Source organism: Doryrhamphus excisus, linkage group LG8, assembly GCF_037039965.1.
Source record: "Doryrhamphus excisus strain RoL-2023G ecotype Guam linkage group LG8, RoL_Dexc_Guam_v1.1, whole genome shotgun sequence".
Lineage (NCBI taxonomy): Eukaryota > Metazoa > Chordata > Actinopteri > Syngnathiformes > Syngnathidae > Doryrhamphus > Doryrhamphus excisus.
In genome coordinates, this window is record NC_136364.1 from 15521138 (window position 1) to 15539288 (window position 18151).

At 42.5% G+C, this 18151-nt stretch overlaps 2 protein-coding genes across 5 annotated transcripts; both read right to left on the reverse strand.

The window, feature by feature from the left end:
* Window positions 1-826: 826 nt before the first annotated feature.
* lg8h19orf47 (linkage group 8 C19orf47 homolog) lies at window positions 827-8026 on the reverse strand. 2 transcript variants are annotated; one of them, XM_058080298.2, is made up of 8 exons: window positions 7927-8026; window positions 6471-6558; window positions 6213-6327; window positions 4833-4914; window positions 4554-4679; window positions 4394-4468; window positions 2524-2597; window positions 827-2441 (listed from the first exon to the last, which is right to left on the reverse strand). In XM_058080298.2, exons 1-8 carry the CDS (start codon window positions 7943-7945, stop codon window positions 1902-1904), a joined length of 1119 nt encoding a protein of 372 aa, XP_057936281.2. In that variant the 5' UTR covers window positions 7946-8026; the 3' UTR covers window positions 827-1901. The 2 variants fall into 2 exon arrangements, with proteins under 2 accessions (XP_057936281.2, XP_057936280.2); XM_058080297.2 differs by having other exon boundaries at window positions 4319-4468.
* Window positions 8027-8297: 271 nt separating this feature from the next.
* fosb (FosB proto-oncogene, AP-1 transcription factor subunit) lies at window positions 8298-16292 on the reverse strand. 3 transcript variants are annotated; one of them, XM_078792909.1, is made up of 6 exons: window positions 15776-16283; window positions 15489-15646; window positions 13967-14350; window positions 13526-13633; window positions 11855-12169; window positions 8298-11682 (listed from the first exon to the last, which is right to left on the reverse strand). In XM_078792909.1, the coding sequence occupies exons 1-6, from the start codon at window positions 15837-15839 to the stop codon at window positions 11617-11619; spliced, it is 1095 nt and encodes a 364-aa protein (XP_078649035.1). In that variant the 5' UTR covers window positions 15840-16283; the 3' UTR covers window positions 8298-11616. The 3 variants fall into 3 exon arrangements, with proteins under 3 accessions (XP_078649035.1, XP_057936856.2, XP_057936855.2); XM_058080873.2 differs by having other exon boundaries at window positions 8298-12169; window positions 13997-14350; window positions 15776-16292; XM_058080872.2 differs by having other exon boundaries at window positions 8298-12169; window positions 15776-16287.
* Window positions 16293-18151: the final 1859 nt, after the last annotated feature.

The window sequence follows — 18151 nt, forward strand, 5'->3', positions numbered from 1 at the left end:
ATGTTGTTATTCGACAATATCGTGTGACAAAAACATGGACGTCACTTTAAAAAATGTATAATTACTTAATTACTAATTCAACCGATTAATGATTTAAAAAAGTAAATACAAATACATCATGAACATCTTAATTCCAGTTTCACTGCAGTTCAACAATGCACGATGACGTCATCCACCGAGGTTTCAGAGATTGAAGATAGGAGGGACGAGGGCTGCAGAGTAAGACAGCACCCTCTAGCGGCCATGACATCAATCACACCCTCTTTTTCTATGACGTAACCTGCAGGACACCGACCTGCCCTGCCATGCAGTCTGCACCAATGTACAAACAAACAAGTCCAAACGCGCCAAATAAACAAGTGATTCATACCCAAACCATAAAACACGCTGAGTATTAAAAATGGGTTTGGAACCAAAACAAAAGAAAAATGCTGCAAATGCCAAAACGGAGCCTATCCCAGCTGTGTAGGGTCTCGTATATTTCTCTATTTAATTTAGGTAGCGGTGAGACGCGAACGAGTTAACAGACGCGAGCACCCGTAAGTCCCGAATTAACTCGTTTTGAACGGCTCGTTCATGACTCGCACATTCCCGTACCGGTAAAACGCAGGTCGAGTCGCTAAAGTGAGGAAGAACAGCGTCACTTTTGGTCTTTTCTTGATTATATATCCCAAACGTGAGTCAGGCTTCTAGTGTTTGAAAGTAGAGTCCACCATAAGGCTAAAAAAAATGCATTTTTGAACATTTGAAAGGCTCTTCTTGACATCCATGAAATGAAAAGTGCTAACTAAGCAGGGTAGTGGTCTCTTTATTTGGCCCAATAACCTGTCTCCCTCCCTTGTGGTCACATGACAACCAAAGGCATGAAGTAAGTTCTTTTTTTCATACCATTTTTTGTATTTAATACGTCCGTGTGTACAGTGTGAGTGACTTAGATCTTTAAGTATAATTTAGGACACTGCACACCTACTTGAAATGCAACAAAAAATACACAAAACATTTGTGAATCCTTTGTTTTAATTATCTTATGAGGTACTTTTTTTTTTTCTTTCGTCCTCTTTCAATGTTTCTTGAACGACATTAAAACACTTTAAATGTGTACAACCTTAACAAAATTCAAGTGTGAAGTCTAAAAGACAGACAGGCGGATGAGGGTAAAGTGTTGACCCATGACACCGATCAGTGCTTTTAGGTGTAGAGTTCATTTTTCCCCACATAGAAAAATATCGAGTGTCGTATTGAAGTCAGTGTGAAATCAAGTTTTTGTAAATCTATACATTGCATTTGAAAATATCCGACATGCTGCCTTCAGGTTAGAAGATGATTTAGTATTATAGTAGAAAAGTCGACCAGGAGGTTCGGAGGTATTCATACCTGCAGGAGGTGCAGAGCAGTAATCTATCAATGCTGAAAACACACTGTTGCGGGTGGTGAAGGTGGGCATCCTGTGGCTTGTTCTATGACAGACTATATAGAGGTTTTAGACTGCATAAAACGAGAAGGAAAACAAACATGAGATTTTGCATTTCAATAAACAGTTAAGTATCAAAACAAAGATATTACTATAAATACTGTATCGGGGGTTTGGACAACAGCAGCATCCTTCAAGGGAAATTGCTAAAAGCTATTAAACTAGCGGTTTATGTCATGCTCATGCCTTAGGCTTATTACTACTTAGATATTTATCTGCTTAAAAGGGGCGGGGGTGGACCCAGGTATCTCAGTCCAAGCAATAAAATAGACGAGGATGAGCTTCAAACGGTAAAAATGAGGTTTTAGGTGGCACCAAAATTAGAAAGAAAAGCTTATATTGTCCGTACAGAAAATAAAACATCAAACTCCTATCGACTATAATCAATTTGCAGTCCTTGTAAAAGAAAAAAAAAAGTTTGGGATGCAAGTTATTTTTTTTTGCTACCCAGTCTCTTAAAAACACTGACAGCCTGGCAGTCCATCTGGGCCCCCGCGCAGTCCCCCGCTCCGCCTCCTGCAGCATTGGTGCTGCTGCTGACTTTACAGCTCACTCTGTTGCCTTTCTGCTTGGCTCGGGGCCGAGTGCTCGTCACTCTGTTGTCCTGCGTGTCAGCCGGAGGAGGGGACACGGTAACGGTGGGCTGGTGTGTGGCGGCGGGGAGTTTTCCCAGTCTCTGAAGCACACTCATTTTTGCAGGTGGGACGCCGTTGGAACACGAGGAGGAAGTGGGCATTTCAGGCGAGGGTTGTTTGAATTTTCCTCCCAGGCGTCGCAGGGTGATCGGGGCTGACTTTTTAGCGGGCTCGTTTCTCACAGAGGGGGGCGTCCTCTTGAGGACACCGGCGTACTGGAGGACAGAGCCTTCCCCATCACTATCGTCCTCCTGTGTGCTTACCGCCTTCTTTCCCGACCTGGGCGCCTCCTCCACTTCGTCTGTTCGGTCCAGACGGCTGAACACGCCCGTGGGCTGCCAGGACAGGGATCATGCTAAGTCATTAGGAAGTCGTTCTTTTCACTTTAATCTATGAAGAATGACTGACAGCTCTCACCTTCTTGGTGCTGGCTGTTGTGTCTGCATTTGCCTCAGCTCCAAGTCTTGCAAACACAGAGGTGCGCTTCAAACCTGTTTGAATCACAGTAGAAAGTAGAAAGAAGACCAAAAAAAAAGGACTGTGAATCTTTCATGAACCAGTTTTGATGAACGAGTAGCAAAAGCACGCAAAGAAACAAAACTTTACTGGATAACTCTCATGGAAATAACTCTTAAGGGTGAAGGGTGTTGAAAAGACACAAGCTCCAATTCATGCCCAGTGAAGCCAAAATGTCAGAAACAGAACAAAGCCATAAAAATATAATTTCTTGATGTTTTTGTAGTACCCATTATGGATGTCCGATAATATCGTCCCCCAATGTTTCCATAAAAATGTCATATCAATCAATACCGGTATGTGTTTTTTTTCCCCATTATGAAAACTAATATATCCCTTCAAGCACCAAAGTGGCAAACAAGCAACAATAATAAATTTGCTGTTTATATGATGCCTCATATAGTTCATACTTGACACCAGGAAATGACAGATATCTATAACTTCAATCTAAGTAACATTTGTGGGCGTGTTTCTGTGTTTACCCCCGTGTGCGTGTCTGCACGCAGCACATACTTGAGCCGATGCTATGCTTTGTTTGGGGTGGCAGGACGTGGTGGGTTGTCAAAACACCGGTAATGGAGGGGCGGTTAGTGGGAATGTATTAAAAAAAAAAAAGTCAGGCAGACGTGGGAAACTCAGCAGTAAATGTACTGCTGCTGGATTCACCAGTTCCTCAAGCCATCACACCAAATAGCAAGTATTGTTGCGTAAATGCTGATGTTTTACACATTAGCATCACAACAGACGTGTTAAGTCTACGACAGGCGATATGGGTTGTTTTTGGAGTCGGAAATTGAGAGTTGAACAATATAAAGTAAAGCTGATATACATGTACTATGTGCACTCAGTGGCCACTTCATTAGGTACATGAATCTGGTACGAGGTGCATTATTTAAAAAAACAAACAAACCTTAAACAATATTAGGAAAGCAGGAAGTGAACAAATGTAACAGTTACTGATTGTAAAAGTACCAGATGGAGGGGTAGGATTTAATAAGCTTTGCTTCTTCCTACTCCTTTTGGACATGTGGAACTGGGAACTGATTATGTGATGCATTCAATTGTAATCTGATGCATGTTTAAATGAAATTAAACCATTACCATTACATGGAGATTTTGCCATTACAAGGATAATACTGCTCAGTTTCATTCATTCATCCATACGTTTCCTCACGAGGGTCGCGGGGGTGCTGGAGCCTATCCCAGCCGTCTTCGGGCGAGAGGCGGGGTACACCCTGGACTGGTGGCCAGCCAATCACAGGGCACATATAGACAAACAACCATTCACACTCACATTCATACCTATACACAATTTGGAGTCGCTAATTCTGCTCAGTTTCTGATGTATTAATTTAATAATGTTTATAGTGGTGGCTTTAGTTTGTAGTGGTGTATCACATCATACTGACAAATGTTTCTATTATCAAACGAGTGGGACAAAAGTAAGATATTTAATGCAGCTCTTGTGCAGGTGTACCCAATGAAGTGAAGCTGAAAATCTAAACCGTTACTTCCCGTAAGAAAGGTTAGTAGGGTGTGAAACAAGCGAAACAAAAGAATAGCATGCCAAGATTTTGGTTGGGAGTTTTAGAAGGACCAGAGTGGGTGAGTTACTACTTTTAGTACGGATTAGTTGATTAGCCACGTGTTCAGCCGTCATTCGGCGAGGCGCCCAGCCCAACTGGTTCAGGCCTACCTTTCTTGGCCTGCTGGGCCAGGATGCGGCGTGTGCGTGCCGTGGTGCCTTTGGGCATGTTGATGATGTACTTGCCTTCCATCTCCGCTGTCACACGCCGGTGCTTGGTGTCGGACAACCCGTTGCCTTCGTCTGCTGGCTGACTTACAGCTACGGTGGGGAGGAACAGAGGTGGTAGGTGAAATCGATGGATCGGTATGAGGAAACACACGTGAACATCACCGTTGGTGCTTACCTGCTTTGCTATTCTTGTTTGCTGGCACGTTGGACACCGTGACTGAAAGGCGGTTGTCGGTTCGACGGGGTGGAGTGACCGGTGGGGAGTCATGGCTCAGTGCGTTGGCTATCATACGAGTAGCAGCTGAGAGAAGACACAAAGATTCTTTTCTTTACAAATTTCCCCACTGAGGGACGAATAAAGGCATATCTTAACTGTAGTTGAGCATCATAAATGGGATTATGATTATTTTGGATGGTGCAAAGTTAAATCGCAGAGTTTTGAAATGCTACTTACGAGTATTGGCAGTTCTTCTGAGCTCTGCTTTCACGCTGGTCTGTCCTGAGTTGATGGCTTCTGTGGCCATTTTGCACATGTCCTGAATGGGGGATGAGGTGCAAAATGGAGGATTTTGGTTAACATTCCAGCGAGGGATGGGGCTGACATAATCAAGTATTGGTATCTGGTTCTGATACCAGCATAATTCATGTAAAAAAATTCCCAATACCCGTTGTGGGGGAGAACGCAGCAGTCCTCTTCAAACACGCCACACAACAAAACGTCACTACAATATCACACTTGCCTGTAGACAGCAGTGTATTACAGCCTCATATTAAATCAACAATAATGATAATGTAGCGACCTATAATAATAAATGTAATTTATAACGCACTTTACATCAAATGAATGATCTCAAAGTGCAACAGTTACAATAAAAGAATAAAAGTTAACAGAAAGTATCACAATAACACATAAGAACATCCACAATAAGTAGAGCAGTGGAGGTGGAAATGACCAAAGCCAAACTAACACAATGACCAAAGACATTAAATATGCTTTAAAATAGGCAAACTATGTAAAAGCTTTTCTAAAAAGATATGTTTTTAATACTTTTTTAAAACAGTCCGTTCCACAGACTTGGGGCAGCTGTGCAAAAGGCGCAATCGCGGAGGACAAGTTAACATAGAATAGTCATTTTTTCTGCATTGCTGCATTATCCATCTGATAACAAAGCTAGTTAGCTCTATGACAGCGAGTGCAGTTGCTAGCAGAAGCTAGCTTGTCATCAAGCGTTAACATGAGAGTTGTCAAAGAAAACTTATACGAGATTTATATACGGTTGCGTGAAAATGCTACCCTAGTTTTGTTCGCTTTGTATGGCCTTATTTCAGTAGCAAAATGCGAATGAAATGGTTGAAAAATCTACTCGCACAATTGCTACCGTTTTATTTTTTCCCCCACTCGCACAGTGTAATTTCTTGGCGCATGTGCGGGTGAATTAGTCGCACTGTACAGCCCTGTTATGTACTTTTAATTTCATTCCAGAGGGGACTGAGGCCAGCTAGAAAAGCAGACCGCACAGCAAAGTGGAGACTGTGGAGTATAATACTACAGCTTTCAGACTAAAATAACTTTAGCATGTGTGTTTATTTTGTTATTTCTAGCCATGTATCCCCCAAATGTTATAATTATGCAGCCACAATGAAGCTGCTTAATGGCTTACACATGGTGGCCTGACACAGCGTGCATGGCAAGCAGGCTGACCTGACTAAGCAACAGTACCTGCGATGGTACTGGATTTATCAATGTAAAGTGTCAAGAAAAGAGTGCAATGGAAACGGAGCATACACAGAAACTTACACAACATTGCAAACAATACCAAAGGTGGGATCTCACCTGCCTGTGGACGAGTTTGGCGTGTTTGAGTATGGCAATGATGTCACCAACAACGGTGATGCCGAGGTCCATCATGATGTCCTTACTCAGGTCCATCAGCATGTTCTTTTGAATTCTGTAGTAACAAACGGCAAACATTTTTGTTGTGCATCATCCAGAATGTTAATAGTGTTGACATTTTGATTCAACAATTTCACTTTCATTTGTGATGTTTTGCAGTGGAAAGCCAGCATTAAAAAAAAACAAGATATAGATTACCTGTTATCCACAAAGGAGACTGCGTAAGTGACAGCGAGGCCGGCTGGGATCCCAGCATCCTTGAAAAACTGGATCCACTCTGAGGTGGCTTCAGAGGAGAGACACATTGCAATCGATTAATCATGGTCATTTACCAGTAGCTTCATCCATTAAGATGGAAAAATTGATTTTTCAATGATGATGTTGCTATGACGCCAGCTGATGAGCACCAAGTGTAAAGGACCCTGGCTGGTTTGAATGTGGCTGCACGGTGGTCTAGTGGTTAGTGAGCAGACCTCACAGCTAGGAGACTAGGGTTCAATCACACCCTCGGCCATCTCTGTGTGGAGTTTGCATGTTCTCCCCGTGTATGCATGGGTTTTCTCCGGGTACTCCGGTTTCCTCCCACATTCCAAAAACATGCTAGGACTCCAAATTGTCCATAGGTATGAAATGTGAGTATGAATGGTTGTTTGTCTATATGTGCCCTGTGATTGTCTGGCGACCAGTCCAGGGTGTACCCCGCCTCTCACCCGAAGACAGCTGGGATAGGCTCCAGCACCCTCGTGAGAAAAAGCGGTAGAAAATGAATGAATTGTGTGAATGTCTGAAATAAAGCATTGGCAACTATTTGTCAGTCAGCTCCAGGCATTGGACTTTAACTTGGATATTTTTCCCTTCAGCTAATAATAGGCTAACCTAGCATTAAGTTGCAGTTAACATGCAAGTAAAATGTTAGTACTGTACCTTGCACAGCTATGCGAGTACATTAAGTGTACAATAGCATTTCTTTGTTGGACAAGACACAAAGCACTTTTAAACTACAACCACAGCAACATTGTGCAGCACAGTAGAGAGGGAGACAGCAGCAGGCTATGGTTATATGTTATGACACATGCTGCCCACAAGCAACTGGAGGTTATTTATATCCACTTGAAGTCACGTCTAATGGCGGGTGTAAAAATGATGGCAGCAGCTGCCATAACAATGGATCACCTCGACATGTTCATCATGATGTGAGTTGCACATCACAGCGGACAAATCCTCATTTGGAGCGAGTCATCAACTTAAATACACTGTTTATCTGTGGCATGAAATATAACGCCAGATTCATATAGACATTACATAAGATACTGTAGCTGCGTTACTGTATTACTGCATACAGCTAAAAGTATGTACAAGGCCACTCAATGCACTGTTACCCCTTAATGAGGAATTCAACAATAAACCAAGGTCATCCATTTTAGCACCAACATAAGACCCATGTGTTAGCATGGCGCGCTAGCACTGGTTCGGAGGTGGCTATTGTCATGGATAAAATGGCGCTAGCGGCCATTTTCAGCGTTTTCTGAACGAAAATGCTCAAACGTGTTGCTATTATTCTTAAATCGATGAAGAAGGCGTATCTCGGAATGGCAGAATGACAAAATATGTTAGCAAACAAAAAGATGTGTGAGCCCGGCCCTTTCCTTCTCACCTGTTGTCACGGACGCCATGTTTACTCAAATGTGCAGCGACGTCACCACACCAATGACGTCACTTCCTCCTCCCGCCCTTCAGTGTTGTTGCCAGATAGGAAATGACAAATTGTCGTACCAGAAACTGAAAATAATCATATTGGGAGAAAAAAAGATCTAGATACCATATTTTACATCGTTAGAGTAAACATTTATACAATCAATGTACAGCATACATTATAATGCGGTTTTTATGTTAACTAAAAGCAAAAAAACCGCCACTGGAAAACACCGCCCTCATCCGGCACGTGAGACAAAGCACTTCCGGCGCCCTGTGAAGTTTCTGCTGTAAACTCAGAAACTAAACAAACAATCCACTCACATTAATATGAAAGAAGACAAAAAAACAGTCAAGAAGGTTAAATGTTATTTATTAATTGGTCAGTTTGTTGTGGATTTCAATTTGTTGTAAATAGCAAATAAATCTGATAACATTTCAAGTAGTTACCCACCACCCACAGTCTCAAAAATGTGGAAATTTACTGGATTTGGATAATTGACTGAAAATATTATATTAGGTAGATATTTGATTATATTCCAATTTAATTTTGGAGACAAAGTACTGTATATCCTGTAAGTTAGTATGTGAACAGACGTTTGAAGTGGGATTGTGGAGTTGAGACTACATATTCAAATATTTTTCATATATGTTGGCCCACTTCGAGCATAATAAGCCTGACATTAAAACTAGAAAAATAATGAATACAGATATTTGACATTATGTATACGCAGAGAAAAATAATACATCATATCCAACAAAATATCTTTGGCTCTTCACTGCTGTAAACATAACATGTACTTGATATCATTATTATTGTATTGAATGTGACAATTATGAAAAAAAATACAATGTCATGATAAGCGAAACAGATGAAACAGTGACACAAAACAAAGGTAACTGTTGCAATAAATTTGTGAGAATAAATTTGAATATTCAAAGCGATACATCATCACACTGGACATACTGTATGGTAGCAGTTTCACCCTCAACTTAAGATTTTGCTACATTATGTTCATCCAAGAGCATCGCGGGTATTGCATTTCAAATCAACAATAACGACTGGATATGTGACGAGTATGGAATGATAAAAAAAAATACATTGCAACAGTCAAAGCATCATGTAGAAAAATAGGAGCAACTCTTGTTCAGTTGATGCTGTCACAGCCGTTGTGTACAGTACAAGCAGGTTGGTTAGTTAGTGTTGATAAACGTGCCTCCATTTTTTAGGTCACTTTCTTGTATTCATGGAAAGAAATATGTAAATCCAAAAAACAACATATAAATGATTGGTGTGTGTTCAGTGCGAGGGCCTCTGAGGTGTAGTTCACACATTTAATGGTGCGTGTTAATATCAATATTGAGTTTATGACGCAACTACAGGAGATCGCACTGCACTGAAATCACTACTTCTGCTATTGGCTGGAGCCAATGTAAGCTGTGGCACCATACGACATGAAGTCCTCTTTTTTGTCATTATTGGAAAGTAGCACCACAAGGAAAGAAATAACTATGTACATGAGAACTAGTGAATATGTTTTATGCTTATTCCGACACCAGAACATATTCTCATCACATTTGCATCTTGGAGCGAAAAAAAAAAAAAAGGTATCTTCAACATCTAAATACAGTTGTTAATAACTTAACAAAGCGAGGTCCACCCATTGTCTGAGCACCTGAAGCCACATTTGATTGGAAATTGGGTTTAAATTGTGCATTTATTCAAAAATAAAGCAACTATCATCATAAATACGGAAATGAATGAATATGCTTGTCCTTCAAATACATATTATTTGAGCTCATTATGGAACAATAACTTGAAGTGCATTAAGAATATGATCTGCAAATGTAACTTCAATATGGTCTGACCGGTCGTAACATTTGTTTTTTTTTTGTCATTTTGGCTCGACCAAAGACGGCAGCATCAGTAGCTCTGGGTCAGACCTCACAGAGAAAAAACAGACAAAACAAAAGGCGTCACACCACAACCTTCGAACGTCATCGTTTACGTATCAACATACATTGGCGGTTTTATAAAACATAAATACACATTGCAAGAAACATAGTGCTTTGTGTTAAGGGACACGGCTATTTCTGTTTGAAATCTATCATATATATATATATTTCCATTCTCTTAGAAAAATATTCATTTTAAACCTCAGTTACATCAGATTCTTCTTCAAAAATATCCGTTTTCCATCTGCAAGACATTCATACTCAACAATCATAATACATACACTTATATAGTATATATACATGACGGAAAAGCTTTTTTAAAAAACGTGTGCACAACATGCCTCCAAAGTTGCCACATGAAACACAATCAAATCATAGAAAAAAATAGTACAAATAGTACAATGCAACAATAAGAGCTGGAGGTTCGGGGGCAATAGAACAAGGCACGAGTAAAAGCAGAACAATCAAACACATAAAAAAAGACATGAAAATATGTAACACGTGTCACTGGAACGTACAAGGAAAAAAACAAATGGTACAAATTCACAGGCAAAAAGAGAGGACGCTCAACACAACGTCGGCCCCCCCCCCGGGATGCTCTCCTCTTTTTGTTTTCTGGGTCTTTGCTGTTTGTGCTTAGTCGCCAATACAACCTCACTCAAGAAAGAAATAAACAGGGCAGGTGCCCAATGCTTTGGAGGTTGTCTGGATCTTCACGTCAGGGGGGGGAACACAATGCAAAAGCGATGATGACGTCTTTAAAGGGTCAAGCTGCCACAAAATTGGCTAGAGCAGGATCTTGTTCTTTTTTTATGTGTTTTTTTTTAGCTTTGCATTGGATTCACAACAACAAACATCCATGGACAGAATGGGTGTCATCCATCATCCCAGCACCGCTCCCTTTGTCTTCAGATCCACACAACATCATGGTGTGGCTCCTTCAAAGACCTCCATCTTACTTTTTTTTTTTTTTTTTTTTGCATCGACCTTGTGTCCGTGTGTGCAAGCATCCGGCTGCAGCTCCCAGTGAGGGCGTCGCGGGTGAGCTTTTTAGGAATCCAGAATCCTGATCCAGGAGTTCTGCATCTTAACCAAACGGTTAAGGTGGTGTTTGTGTGTTTTCACTCAAGGTTCCAAGGGCTCTCGGGGGTCTTCGGGCTCTCGGGAGTCGAGGACTTCAGAAAGAGAGAGAGAGGGGGAGAAACACAAGAGACAGAAGAAGAGAAAAAGAGATGCTGGCACGGCAGAGGAATTGTAAAAAAAAAAAAAAAAAAAGAGAAGCAGACCCCTTCCAAGCAAAAGTAGATGAAGGGATAGCAATGGTGAGTGCGGTCTATCTCTCCTCCTTTTGTGCGCTAATACAACACTGGTCAAAAAGAGGAGGGAGGGATGGAAGAGCGGATGAGCGAAGGCGGGACGACCCTCAGAGGGAACAAGGTGGGGGCACAGGTGCAGTTTTCTGATGACCGAGTCGAGTCTAAATGCGTATCATAATGTTGATTTGTTTGATTGACAGCAATTCCGCCGCCACGCTCAGTTGGCACGGCTCTTTCTTGGAATGCTTCAATTTTTTTTGGTGTCTTTTACTCAATCTGTAAGACTGCTCAAAGAGGGGGGCATCACCCCGTACTGTCAGCAAGCGTAAGATATGCGCGTGTTTTGTCGGTCAGTCAGAGCGCCAGCAGAGAAGGCGAGTTCAAGGAATCAGATGACTGCTCGCTACTGCTGTTCCGATGGTTGGCACTGACCCCGCAGGCTCCCTCTGGGTAGGTGAACACAAATGAAGATGTGTATGAGGTGCTGTGGCTGGCAATGGCCGCATTGTTATGGTTACCACCACCACCACCGCCGCCGCCACCGTCGCCGGCCATGAGGCACAGCCCGCCAGGCGCCAAAGCCTCACTCGGGCCATAGAAAGAACGAGAAAACTCTACCTCCTGCATCATCCCCGGCTGAGGCTGTTGCTGGACTTGCTGCTGTTGCGACTGTGAGGGGGCCGGGTGGCCCGTTGTGTACGTGGCGGGAAGATAGAAAGAGTCTTCCTTCACCGCCAAGCTCACAATGGAGGGAGGGGCTTGTAAGGTCGGGGCGGGCAGCGGCGCCGAGCTTGGCTGGGGTTGCTCCTGGTACAGGATCTTGCAGTTGGGCTGGTGGGCCACCAGAACAAACTCCAGGCGCTCCTTCTCCTTTTGGAGCTCAGAGATCTCGGCCTCCAGCTCGGCCTTCTCCTCCTCCAGGTTATCGGTCTCCTGTGGAGGCAGAGTGTGGAAAATGCTGATGGCGATCCTAAGAAGTGCTAAGAAGTTGATAAAAAAGCAGCTGACAGGTCAGCTGTGTGTTATTTGTTGCAATATTTATACTTTTCCTCCATACTTTTCCTCCATTTTTGCTCATTTTTCTTCTGTTGTTTTTTTTTTTAAATAATTGCTTTACAATGTGCCCCTCAGGCCTCACTTTGGACACCCCTGCGCTAGACACTTTATTGGGTAACCCTGCACAATCAAGTGGGGTCCAATTAAAGATGTGTTGTCCATCTATAATGTACATGGTTGCTAGGCAGAATTTGTGGGTAAAAATTGTACTACGCCAACCATGCCCAGAATTTAATTGAATACGGGCTCTCTATATTAAAAAATTAATATTCAGTGCATTTTAGAAAAAGAGAAAAATTATGGGCACAGGCCCCTTTGCCCATGATGAGCTAATAAAACCAAAACATTGCACAGTATTGTATTACAAAATGAAGTACTATGATTACAAATATAGAATTTTTGATACAAACATTTTGGATCTCATTGGATTTATGTACAGCTGCACGGCAGTCGAGTGGTTAGCATGCAGGCCTCACAGCTAGGAGACCCGAGTTCAATTCCACTTCCTGCTATCTCTGTGTGGAGTTTGCATGTTCTCCCTGAGCATGCGTGGGTTTTCTGCGGGGACTCCCACATTCCAAAAACATGCTAGCTTAATTGGCGACTCCAAATTGTCCATAGGTATGAATGTGAGTGTGAATGGTTGTTTGTCTATATGTGCCCTGTGATTGGCTGGCCACCAGTCCAGGGTGTTGTACCCCGCCTCTTGCCCAAAGTCAGCTGGGATAGGCTCCACAACCCCCCGCGACCCTTGTGAGGATAAGCGGTAGAAAATGAGTGAATGTATTACAAAAGTACTATGATTACAAATATAGAATTTCTGATACAAACATTTTGGATCTCATTGGATTTATGTAGAGCTGCACGTCAGTCCCGAGTTCAATTCCACCCTTTGCCATCTCTATGTGGAGTTTGCATGTTCTCCCCGTGCATGCGTGGGTTTTCTCCGGGTACTCCGGTTTCCTCCCACATTCCAAAAACATGCTAGGTTAATTGGTGACTCCAAATTGTCCATAGGTATGAATGCGAGTGGGAATGGTTGTAATGAATGCCTCTCGCCCCAAGTCAGCTGGGATAGGCTCCAGCAACCCCCCGCGACTCTCATGAGGATAAGCGGTAGAAAATAAATGAATGAATGAATGGATTTATGTAGGTGTGCCTAATGTTGTGGTTGCTTGAATGTTACACATTCATTCACGCTGGAAGCAACACTGTTAAGTGGGCCAAGCTCACCGACTGCAGTCTGTCTGTGAGCTCCCGTCTCCGGTTTCTGCATTTGGCCGCAGCCAGTTTGTTCCTCTCTCGACGGACACGGCGCTTTTCTTCCTCCTCTGGAGACAGCTAGGATGAAGAAACAGAGGGTTAAGATATGTTCCTGTGAGCTGGGAGTAGTCATAGTGTCTGGGAGTGGTATTTTGTATTATGTTGCGGCTGCATGTGGTCTAATCCAGGGGTTTTCAAAGTGCGGCATAATACAGTTGGGGCCCCGCCTACGCCCCCGATTTTGAAATTGGCACGACTCAAGTCAGCTTTTTTTCAAGCTTCTGTGCCATACTTTAAAAACCCATGCTCTAATGTAACATGTGTTACATGTGATGTGTGTCATGGAAGTGATACTGAATGTGTAAAACATGTGAGGGCAAACAAACAAACCCTCCAAGCACACACACTTACTAACACACCAACATCTCCGTCTTCACTCACAGACTCGTCTCGTGTGCGACGACTACGGGCCCTGGACTGGCGGATGGGGCCAGGAGCCGGACCGGGAGTGTCTGAACTCGGAGGGGTGAATCGAGACCCGGACGAATAACTCGGACCCGGCATGTCGTACGGGTCAACCAGTAACACCGGCTGGGTCATGGTGGAGGTGCCAGTGGTGCCACTCTGTCCCGAGGCCTGGGAGGAGATGAGCGTGGGCTGAACCATCCACTGCAGATCCTGGCTGGTGGTGATGGCAGTGACGGTCGGCACAAATGAGCCGGGCATCTCCCCTCCGGCGCTGGATGTTGGCCCGCTACCCACAATGCTCAAGCCAGGTCCGGCTGACACACACTCCTGAACAGGAGACACAAACACATCGTCTTTAAAGGCATCGCATGGAGGAAATCAACGTTGTATCACAGTACTTTATCATGGTGAGAATTCCACTACCTGTCCTCAGCTGTCAATCAAATTATTCTATTCTATATGACCCGCATGTATTCACTCATGTAGCCATCCATTTTGGACTCTATCCCGGCTGACTTCAAGTGGAAGGGTAAACTTTGGATTGGTCGCCAGCCTATCACAGAGCATATATGGAGAACAACCATCCACAATCACTTTCACACAAAGCTGGAGTCTCCAAAGAGATATGCTTTTGGGATATGTGAGGAAACCATAAACACTGAGAGAACATGCAAAATCCATACAAAAGACATTTTAACCTAAATCTCTGAACTGTGAGAGCCAAAATGCGACCCAACATGTTTCCAATAATAAATAAATTCCTGTATAAAATGTAAAAAGACAATTTACAAAGTAAATAACGTGCAAATTAAAAACAAAATGAATTGTTAATTCATTATTCGAATTTCTTAATGTATTTTTTTACACAACTTTCACCAATAGGACTGTATCTCTAATCTCAGTTTTCTATATTTATGTGTTTTTTTTACTTGACAAACAACAGGGTTGACTTTTTATTCCCTCGACAGTCGCCATGACAGACAGCTCTCTGCCCGGGTTTGTCTCCTCCCGCTTCCTCCTCCCCCGTCACACCCCCGGTGTTCCCCTTGACAACGCGACGTAGCATTCCAAAATAGACCGGCCATTTACGTCACCACCTCAGAGAGGGAGAGAGAGTGGTAGAGCAGCGGGAAAGGGGGCGGAGCTTCGCTAGTGACGGAGGGAGGATTGCAGCTGTCACCCGGCTGCACGACGAAGTCGAAAGCACGTTTCCACAGCGGGAGACCTTCCTAGCAGCCGGTACCGATTATTTTTTTTTTTGTAATCGTTATAGACATTCCACGCCGTTCCATTTTTGTACGTTATTATTCTAACATAAAAGCGTACAGTACATGTCGATGCTGGCGAGCTAACGAGCTAGCTATTTCCGGTCGGCTGTAGCACACGCGCGACACCCAAATCAAACATTAAGATTAGCTTACTTCATTTAGCTTTGCCTAAAAAAAATAACTTTTAATATGTTTACCTGAGGAGCACTGGTGGTCGGCGGGCTACCAAAGGAGTCCACGGAGGAGAGGTACTGGGACTCTATGGACGGAGAGGAGCTTCCACGGGAACCGCTGTCGGGGTCGCCGGGGAACCCTTGGTACATTTCCCCGGGGGGACCGAAAGGGAGCGTGGCACCTAGAGTCGTCAACATTTTGTGTGTGTATATATATATATATATATATATATATATATATAAGCAGCATACATAAATCAGTTTTGGTGTATATAATAAACACACTCGAGTTATTTGTTAATACAACTCACCGTTAGTAGTCTTTTTGCTGGTTCCGGGTGAGCTGCTCCTGTTGTCTTTCCAAAAAAGTTGCATGAAGAAACTTTTAATCCACTTCCCCGCAAACAAAATAAATGTCCTCGGTTCCGCCCTTCCTTACTGCGATAGATCCATAAAGTCCGTTTGACGGCGAGACCCGGCGGATGCAAGATGAAATTACGGTACAAACAAGCCGATTTTGTCTTATGAATGAATCCTCCTTGGGTAAGCCTACAACCGAGGCATTTAAGTCCCGCCTCGGGGTTCCGCTGACGTACATGCCCATATTTGTGCACTGCTGTTGTGTTTGGTATCCTTGGTGACGTCGAGGGATTCCCTCTCGCGCTGAAAGGCTCCAAAACCTTACCTCGCCGGTGGATAATAATAGATGTTTCCTTTTTAAAAATATAATTTCAAACGCAATGGTTATTTCTCACTGTCTGACTATTTCTGACAGGAAACTTCCAGATTTATAAGTGTTGCAAATATTAGAACATGTTTATGTGGACGTTATGTTTTTTTAACCCATATACACAGGTGGAAATAAGTACTGATACTTTAATTACATGATTACTAAAGTACAGGTAAAGTAAAAAAGTAACTGATGTAAAATATACTCATGGTGAAAGTATTTTAAATCCAAACTACAGTAGAAGTAGGAGTTTTGGACTTTAAAATACTTTTACACAGCATAAGTTATTATTGGTTTTAGTGATATAGTAGGTGTAAAAAGTTGTAAATAACCACTCTGCTTGAATACCAATCACTTCTGTGTACTGCTAAGCAATTTAAGTAACCTCCATCTAAAGTACAGTGGTTTTCGTCATTAATCAGCTCAAAAAGGCCAGAAAACCAAAATGTATATTATAGTTTTACATTAAGAAAACAAAGTGAAATGCATATAAATGACAAATGAAGTGAACACATAACATCAGAAATACGCAGTATGCTTGAGCGCCTCGTTGTAGTGGGGGAATGAGACGGATACTGAGTTGTTAATCGTTCTGTGTGCGTATATTCCAAGAATAAATAAACCACACACACACAGATGATTATATGATTCCCTGACCATAATCTGTCTATAGTAGCCTAACTCTAAAAAGAATCAGTATCCATTCTTCACAAGTCACAAGTGCATGGATGCTTTGTTTTGGGCACTCAACTAATTTGTGGACAAAAAGCGAGATATATTTGTGGAAATAATTGTTGTCAAATACCAGTTCTGCTGTATGTTCTTTTAAATTTGTGTAAAATGTGGTAGTCTTAGCAGTTGTAGTCTATGAATAACAGCTTCCTGTGTACTTTCTGTATGAATCGAGTAAGTGCTTCTTAAATCCCTCTGCAAAGATTCTCAGCACACACCCACGGGAATCCTTACAACCTTCACAAAGGGAGATCCTATTCATTTACGTACTTGAGTGTGTCCTGTAACCTGTAGTCTGGATTGAAGCCAATATGAGTAATGTACTGTTTTTCTAAACTGGGATAAACATAAATGTAAAGTAACCAACAGGCACAAGAGAGGGACACAAAATAACACAATAAACAGTGTGTGTGCTAATTTAGACGTGTCCTGTGGGCAGCAGTGACGGAAATCAGATCCTGTCAAAGACACACACACACACACACACACCAAAGTGATTCATGACGGTGGCCTACATGCAGGGGTGGACTCACTATTAGGCAAAACAGTACAATTGCCTGGGGCCCCAAGATTTCCAGGGGCCCCCCAAACGTCTCATAACAACCAATTGATTTTTTTCTTCAATTTAATTTATGGCACATACTGTTTTAGTCTTAATCCACAGGCTTAAGACTACATCAAAATGCAGTAGATAAAGCTGAGACGCTTTTCATCATCACAAAGATGTGAGTGTTGCTTAATGTTCTTATGAATTACGGTAAAAAAAATGTTGAGATGATGCGCTTCTTAGGTATTAATAAGAATAATTCACTGGGATTTTTTTAGGACCTTATCTAGTTCAAGAAATTCTTATGTATACACACTTGGATGATAAGCATTCATATTGGAAGTAGTTTTTTTTTTAACATACTTGCATTTTGTAAAAGAAATATATATATATATATCGAGCGGTCGAGTGGTTAGCGCGCAGACCTCACAGCGAGGAGACCAGGGTTCAACTCCGGTTTCCTCCCACATTCCAAAAACATGCTAGGTTAATTGGCGACTCTAAATTGTCCATAGGTATGAATGTGAGTGTGAATGGTTGTTTGTCTATATGTGCCCTGTGATTGGCTGGCGACCAGTCCAGGGTGTACCCCGCCTCTCGCCCAAAGACAGCTGGGATAGGCTCCAGCACCCCCCGCAACTCTCGTGAGGAAAAAGCGGTAGAAAATGAATGAATATA

Excerpts from the sequence above, each read along its gene's own strand:
- lg8h19orf47 (XM_058080297.2), bottom strand. Across the intron at positions 4,680-4,832 it reads CAGAAGAACTGCCAATACTC|CTGCTACTCGTATGATAGCC; the intron begins GTAAGTAGCATT and ends GTCTTCTCTCAG. Across the intron at positions 4,469-4,553 it reads AAACAAGAATAGCAAAGCAG|CTGTAAGTCAGCCAGCAGAC; the intron begins GTAAGCACCAAC and ends TCCCCACCGTAG.
- fosb (XM_058080872.2), bottom strand. The coding sequence starts at position 15,839 with ATGCAACTTTTTTGGAAAGACAACAGGAGCAGCTCACCCGGAACCAGC. Across the intron at positions 13,634-13,966 it reads ACGGAGATGTTGGTGTGTTA|CTGTCTCCAGAGGAGGAAGA; the intron begins GTAAGTGTGTGT and ends TCTTCATCCTAG. Across the intron at positions 12,170-13,525 it reads TCACAGACAGACTGCAGTCG|GAGACCGATAACCTGGAGGA; the intron begins GTGAGCTTGGCC and ends CTGCCTCCACAG.